The sequence below is a fragment of the Sceloporus undulatus genome, chromosome 11 (genome assembly GCF_019175285.1).
Source record: "Sceloporus undulatus isolate JIND9_A2432 ecotype Alabama chromosome 11, SceUnd_v1.1, whole genome shotgun sequence".
Taxonomy (NCBI): Eukaryota; Metazoa; Chordata; class Lepidosauria; order Squamata; family Phrynosomatidae; genus Sceloporus; species Sceloporus undulatus.
In genome coordinates this window covers 1783342-1791330 of record NC_056532.1, presented here as the reverse complement: position 1 = coordinate 1791330, position 7989 = coordinate 1783342, and the positions used below count along the sequence as shown (strand labels likewise).

The window sequence follows — 7989 nt, the reverse complement described above, 5'->3', positions numbered from 1 at the left end:
GGGCTAGCCTGAAGAAGCCCTCCCTGCATGGTAACTATCACCCTCTGGCCTATGAGGGAGTTGAACAGGCAGGCCCAGCTCCCCCAGGGCTAGCCTGAAGAAGAAGAGCCTCCCTGCAGCCCATCTGTCTTGGTCCAGGCCTCAGAGGGAGAGAAGAACCACTGGACCTCATCCCCTTTCCCACCACCATTCCCTTCTCCTTTTGTGTCGTGTCTTTTAGATTGTAATCCTGAGGGCAGGGAACCGTCTAATTGAAAATAATAATTGTAAGCCGCTCTGATAGCCTTTAGGGCGGGGTATAAATACCATAAACAAACAAACAAACAAACAAACTGATCACTGAAAGAGACTCACATGCCTTCCCATTCCCAAGAGGATGAAAGGTCTTACCTATGATTTTGTCAGAAGCATTGCAAGCAAGAGCAAAGCGCGTCGTTTTGGAATAGATCTCCATCGTCCGTCTCAGGGCTTGCTGGGCTCCATCTGTCATGCTAGGGGAAGATAGGGATTGGGTGAGGAAGGCAAGATAATTTAGCCACTGACACCAGCAGAATGCCATATTCCACATGGGTTTTGCTATTTATCTGGTAGCTATCAGTAGGCATTTAATTTGGTGTGAGTGTGTGTGTGTGTCCAAAGGGAACATAAAAGATCTAGAGAAGCAAAATCCACCCAGTTATCCAAATCAGCTTGACATGTTGGAACTTCTATTGAAACAGACTTCTTTCCCTTATTTAAAGAGTGTAGAAATGAGCAGGGCCATCCAGTCCAACCCCATTCTGCCATGCAGGAAATCACAATCAAAGCATACCCAACAGATGGCCATCCAGCCTCTGCTTAAAGACCTCCAAAGAAGGAGACTCCACTACACTTCGAGGAAGGAGTTTGTTCCACTGTTGAACAGCCCTTACTGTCAGGAAGTTCCTCCTAATGTTGAGATAGAATCTCTTTTCCTGGATCTTGCATCCATTGCTCCGGGTCTTAGTCTCTGGAGCAGCAGAAAACAAGATTGCTCCCTCCTCAATGTGACATCCCTTCAAATATTTAAACAGGGCTATCATATCACCGCTTAAACTTCTTTTCTCCAGGCTAAACATACCCAGCTCCCTAAGGCGTTCCTCATAGGGCTTGGTTTCCAGACCTTTCACCATTTTAGTCGCCCTCCTTTGGACACACTCCAGTTGGACCCTTGTTATACGCTGGGGTTTGGTTCCAAGATCCCCCCATAGATAACAAAATCAATGGATACTCAAGTCCCATTAAATATAATGACACAGCAAAATGGCGTCCCTTATAAAAAATGGAAAATCAAGGTTTGATATTTGAAATGTATACTTTTTTGGAACCTTTTCAAACCGTGGATGCTTGAATCCGTGTATGAGAAGGGTTGACTGTATTCAAATACATTCAAAGCTTTATATGGAATAACTGAACTGAAATACAAAGATTTCAATCTTATTTTTAAACGATTAAATCAGATTTTTATCCGCCATGGGCTGGTTATGGTAACAGCTGCCTCCTCCTGTGATTTCTGAACAATGGTGTGTGTTTGTAACATAGTTCTATCACTCACCTTGGGGATGGAGGACATAACCCGGCAAATATTAGTCAAATAGGATTAGGACAGAGAGCCACACACCTGTCTGCTTCGTCCAAGATGATGATCTTATGCCGGCCTTTTGGAAGAGTGACCTTCTGCTGAGCAAACATCTTGATTTTGTTCCTCACAACATCAATGCCCCTAAAAGCAGAAAGTTCAGCCATTTTGATTCACTCAGTGGATCACCAGATTTGCAAGTAAGTCTAAATAAGAGCTGCTTGTTGTTATTTGCTCTGAGGTTGGTTTTGGCTTATGGAAACTCTATGGATGGAGATCTCCAAAAACTATCATAAATCAATAAATGTGTTATTTAAATCCTGCTGCCCTGGACAACCAGGGCGGCTTCAACAACAGCCCTACGCAGGTCTTGCAAATTCAGGGCAGCTGTGGCTTCCTATACTAAATGTTTGGATTGTCTCATTGTAGGGTTTTGAAGAAAAGAGATATACAGAAATGGTTCATCTCTTTCTCCACTGTACTAACAAGGATTATCTAAAGAGCCATAGAATCATAGAGTTGGAAGAGACCACAGGGGCCACCCAGTCCAACCCCCTGCCATGCAGGAAATCCAAATTAAACCATGATTGTTGTCTCTGAAAGATCCTCCACCCTGTCACCTCAGCAGCTGTCTGGCACACGGAAGCCTGTTCCAGACTGCCCAAATAAAGCTGCTTCGGGTCTCTTTGAAGGTATGCTATTTAAATGATGCATGGGTCCTAAGAGTCCGGAGGTTGCGCCAAAGCCACACTCCGTTCCTAAGCACTGGAGTGCAGCTTTGGTGCAGCTTCTGGATTCTTAGGATGCATGCATCATTTAAACAGCATACCTCCAAAGTGACCCGAAGCAGCTTTATTTTGGCAGTCTGGAACAGGCCTTAGTCTGGCTCCGCAGCAAAAACATCCATAACTTGGGAGACCCTACCAGCCGCGGCGAGCAGAACAGCCCAATCCAATGTCCGCTGCAGCGCTTTTAACTGACCTGTCATTTGACGCATTAAGCTCCAGAACAGCATCCTTCAACGCAGGGCCCAGAAGAGCTCGTGCCAGGCAGAGGATACTGGTGGTTTTACCCGTTCCTGGCGGACCCTTAACATGAAAAAAATTACCAAAGGTTTCTGTCATGCCAATGTATCCTAAACCCCACATGCACACTTCTCTTGGCCTTTTGCAATTTCATAGAATCATAGAATAGACCCCCAAGGGCTATCCAGTCCAAACCCCTGCCATGCAGGAACTCTCAGTCAAAGCATACCCGAAATGCTTTATTTAAATTTTTTACATGTATTTCCCTTTATTTCAGAACAGTTTTAAAAACTATACACATTACGCAACAATTAAAATAAGCCATTTTGCTCTCTGTTGCTTCTGCAGAACGCAATTTGTAAAATCATAAATGTAGGGCTATGAGCCACCCTAAAAATTCTGGCAGTTATAGAGCAGGATGATTTTTAAAATCATAACTGTAGGCATCTAGTGCTGTCCCTTGGAGTGTAGTGGAGTCTCCTTCCTTTGAGGTCTTTAAGCAGAGGCTGGATGGCCATCTGTCAATGGGGATGCTTTGATTTGGATTTCCTGCATGGCAGAATGGGGTTGGACTGGATGGCCCTTGCGGTCTCTTCCAACTCTAGGATTCTATGAACCATACACCTAGTGCTACGTCCATCCTCACCGTGACCCTCGTCGACTTGCCAGTGACTCAATGTTTAAGTCTTGCTCAGCTTTGAAATTAAATGCCCACCGCAAGCAGATAATCTGTTGGTTTTATCAATACTCACCGCAATAATAATATTTGGGACATTTCCTTCCCTTGCAAAAACCTAGAAGGGAAAGAAAAAATTAAAATCTGTAGAAATAGACAGACACACCACTGAACTTAGAAATGTTCAGAGGTATCTTTGCAGAGTGAAGAATTTCAAGACTATGTCCTCAATTTTTATACCTCTAACACAGTGGTTCTCAACCTTTGGTCCTCTAGATTTTTGAGACTTCAACTCCCAGAATTCCTGAACAATGAGCACACTGACTGGGACTTCTGGGAATTGAAGTCCAAAACATCTAGAGGCCCAAAGGTTGAGAACCACTGCTCTAACAGCTCCATCTTTTGTCACTATTTCTATTCCTCCCTAACAACCCCACATAAGCAGCCTTGTTTAAAAAGCGCACAAAAGTTATTAGCATGTCCAAATAGTAATAATAATAATTAATGTTTTAAAAATGTTCCCAGCCTGCCAGGGGCTGACAAAGAAGGACAAAGAGCCCTATCTCACCTTCTGGACTTCCACATGTTTTGAACTTCACTTCCCATACTTTTTGACCATTGGCCGCAGGGGGGCTAGTGCTTAAAGTTCAAACCATTTGGAAGTTTGAGATTCGTAGCCTTAGGGAACCCTTACTGAGCAGGCATGGCCCAAGCACAACTATAAACATGTTCTTAAATGTATTTCAAGCATAGAATTCATGTCCTCGCTTTGCCTGTGAAGGAGGCTGTACGATGGAGACAGAAGGAAAGATGGAACACTGGCCACATGGACATCAAAAACCGACAAGATGAAGTTGCGCCATGCTGAGAAACTCATATCGTTCTGAGATCTAAACTCTGGTTAATGTAAATCACATATTAGTCGGGACTATTAAATAATACTCCTTATCATATACAGTATTTACACAACCCATGTCAACAAAAATACAGCACACAGGCCAATAAAGAAATAGCATATTGGCACAGTCCTCTCCAGACCCCAATGTGCTCTAGAGCTTCTGGAATCGATCTGTGTGGATGAAGGGTGTGCAGAGGAAGAGGAAGGCCCACCGCATGAAGAGGGTGCTCCTTTAACACTGTATGGAGTTTTGTGTGACCTGGGAAAAGAGACATTTTCACATGGCATCAAAAGGTTTATCAAGAGGTTAAGATGGATAGTTCAAAGAGTTAATGACAGGGAGAGGTTAAGATGGGGAGTTAAGAGGGATAGAAGGAAGAAGAGGAGAAGGAACGGAGAGGAAAAAGGGAAAGAAAAGGGGTGGATAGATGTGGAGAAGAAGGGGAAGAGGATAAAGGAAGAGAAGGAGAAGGAGAAGGGGAGGAGAAAAAGGAGGAAAGGGAAATGAATAAGGAGAGGAAGGGAAGAAGGTGAAATCGCTATCAACCATGGATAAATACACATCCGAAATGTGCCTCCTTAAGCTTGTGTTTAATGTTTTAGATTTGTGATGTGTTTAGAGATTCACGTTTTCATGTGAAAATGATCAATAATTTTCTTTTAAAATAAGGTTAATGAAAGAACCACAAGCTAGCTCTCCTGGAGGAAGGGGAAGGGGAAGGAGTCCCACAGGTGGAACATCACAGGTAAAAACATGCTCTCTACTTGCTATCTCATTTCCGACAATGTGCGGCTCTAACGGAGACTGCCAGGGGATGACCCCGACACTTTCAAAAGCCGCTACAAAGGTATGCGTTCTTCTCAGCTGCTTAGAACCAAGTTTATTTCAAGCCAGAAACTGAATTTGGATGTAATGTTTGAAGTGTGCGCACCTGGATTGGCGGAAGAGGAACGAAGCGCCATGGCCCTAGAAACCCAGCTAGCCATCTCTGCCAGTCTCAACAAAGCAGTAAGTGACTTCTTTAGTGCTTCAGTAACTTCTGTGTGCTTATTTAAAAGGCTGACATTAGTCCAAAACACACTGCAGAAATAATACAGCTTGAGAATGCTTTTGCTGCCCTGGCTCAGTGCTAGGGAATCCTGGGAGCTGTAGTTTTGTGAGACATCTAGCCTCCTCTGTCAGAGAGCTCTGGTGCCATAATAAACTACAGTTTCCAGGATTTCCCAGCGCAATTAAAGTGGTCTCAAAGTGGATGATTTCTGCAGTGTGTTTTGGACCCTACTCTTGAACAAGCTCTCTTAGGAAAATACAAAACCCCGAAATGGCAGTTTTTAAATAACTGAAGTGATGCTCTTACCTCCAGTCTGCTAACAGTGTCTTCATTCCCAACTATTTCCGACAGCTTCATAGGCCTGTACTTTTCAACCCTGTGCCAAAACATTATACAGAACATATTAAAATCTCTTTCCTGAAGTGGGAAAGAAACCACACTGATGTATGGAATCAGGAAGACTGGAAGTCTATCTAGGTGCGATCGGTATGACAGTGGAAGATGCTGCCTTGGAGAGTGGTGGACTCTCCGTCTTTGGAGGTTTCTAAACAGAGGCTGGATGGCCATTTGTCGGGGATGGAGTGTGAATTACTGCATGGCAGGGAGTTGGACTGGATGGCCCTTGGGGTCCCTTCCAACTAGAGATGTGACGGCCTGGAAAGAAAACACAAAGAAATGGGGAAATTCTGGGGGGTTTTCCTTGTTCTTTTTTGAAAAATTGGAATAAATTGGAAAAAGGAAGAAAATCAATTATGGAGTGTTTTATTTTAGCACGTATATACAATCTTTAAGTACATTATCAAATGTCTTATCTAATATCTGTGCAATCAATGAAGAGGACAGGCCAGTCTTAGGTTACAAGCGGAGCTCTCCAATGCCAAAGCAAGTATTCACCTGTAGCCTTCCCAGTCTATTTGGTGTATATTGGCGTATATTCATGTGGGGGATAGAACTGATACACTGTAGGTTACAGAACTGCCAACGCATGCTGGTCAGTTCTACGAATCGGTTATCAAGGGGCAGCCAAAGCATAGCCCTCCAGATGTATTGAACTGCAATTCATAGAATCATAGACTTGGAAGAGACTCCAAGGGCCATCCAGTCCAACCCCATTCTGCCATGCAGGAACTCTCAATCAAAGCATCCCTGACAGATGGCCATCCAGCCTCTGCTTAAAGTCCTCCAGGAGACTTTGAGATGGCATCTTCCACTGTTGAAAAGCCTTACTGTCAGGAAGTTCCTCCTAATGTTGAGCTGGAATCTCTTTCCTGCAGCTTGCATCCATTGCTCCGGGTCCTGTTCTCTGGAGCAGCAGAAAACAAGCTTGCTCCCTCCTCAATATGACATCCCTTCAAATATTTAAACAGTACTGTTTAAATCACCTCTTAACCTTCTCTTCGCCATGCTAAACATCCCCAGCTCCCTGAGTCATTCCTCATAGGACATGGTTTCCAGACCCTTCACCATTTTATTCGCCCTCCTTTGGGCACGCACCAGTTTCTCAACATCCTTTTTGAATTGTGGTGCCCACAAGTGGACACAATATTCCAGGTGGAACCTGACCAGAGCAGAACAGAGTGGCACTATTACTTCCCTTGATTGAAACACTGTACCTCTGTTGATGCAGCCTAGAATCGCATTGGCCTTTTTAGCTGCTGCATCACACTGTTGACTCAGGTTCAACTTGTGGTCTACTTGGGACTCCTAGATCCCTTTCCCAGCAGTCCACCCCACTGGCTATGCAAGTAAGGGCTGATGGGAGATACAGTCCTAACAGGGATGAGGAAATCAAAAGAACGAAAGGCTTTCCATACTTAGGATCCAATGCACATCTGATAGGAGACTGCAATCAAGAAATAAGAAGAAGTCTAGGAATGGGGAATCCACTTCTGGATTTGGGGCAGTGGGTCAATTCTAGCCATCTGTACGGCTTCGCGGGACTATTTACATAAACCAGCTTTAATGAACACACAAGTTACAATGCTCTGGTACTAGAATGAATTGCAATACCCAGAATTCCCTAGCCTTGGGCCATGGCGGTTCAAGTGCTGCCCAAACCGGATTATTTCTGCCATGCGGACACCATCGAGTGCTCAAACCCACTGCAGAAAAAAACCAGTTTGAGACTGCTTGAACTGCCCTGGCTCAGTGCTAGGGAATCCTGGGATTTGTACTTTTTTGTGGCACCAGAGCCATTTTGTTTTGTGACACGTTGAGCCACAATGCATCCACAACAAACTACAATTCCCAGGATTCCCAAGGCAGCTGAAGCGGTCTGAAACTGGATTATATCTGCAGTGTGTTGAATGTTTTATATAGGAGAAAATGAAATGTCCTTGAATTTCAAAAGAATAAACAACTAATTGGCTATCAATGCTTTGCAGTGAGGATGTTTACAGCCAGAATTTGGGAATATTCCATAGAAATTTGGGAATATTCCATAGAAAGCGCCTATATAAGTGTCGCTCTCTGTCAGAAACGACCCGAAACTCCACCAACTCCGCCATATTGCTCTGAATCCTTATTAAACGCCTCCTGCTCCCCCCAAACAGCCGCCAATGCCTCTTTTCCTCACCAGGGCAACTCGTAATGGCCGCCATTAGGCCCCGCTGCGGCCTTCTCTTTCTGAGAGGACATCTCTGGTCCTGAAGCCTCCATGGCAACCGCCGCCATCTTGGCTACTTCCCGCCTGAACGCTGGCCCCGCCCACCTCACCGCCTCAAGGGCTTTTCGGACGCCAT

The 7989-nt window shown here is 44.5% G+C and overlaps 1 protein-coding gene across 1 annotated transcript in view; it reads right to left on the bottom strand.

Moving 5' to 3' along the window:
• The window catches only part of RFC2 (replication factor C subunit 2), a 15897-nt gene extending 7908 nt beyond the window's left edge, over window positions 1-7989 (bottom strand). The window contains exons 1-6 of the mRNA XM_042442855.1: window positions 7824-7989; window positions 5555-5624; window positions 3375-3416; window positions 2579-2685; window positions 1640-1741; window positions 391-491 (exon numbers count right to left, since the gene is read on the bottom strand). Coding sequence (XP_042298789.1) covers window positions 391-491; window positions 1640-1741; window positions 2579-2685; window positions 3375-3416; window positions 5555-5624; window positions 7824-7921 — 520 coding nt within the window. The 5' untranslated portion in view covers window positions 7922-7989. The remainder of the gene's footprint in view (window positions 1-390; window positions 492-1639; window positions 1742-2578; window positions 2686-3374; window positions 3417-5554; window positions 5625-7823) is intronic.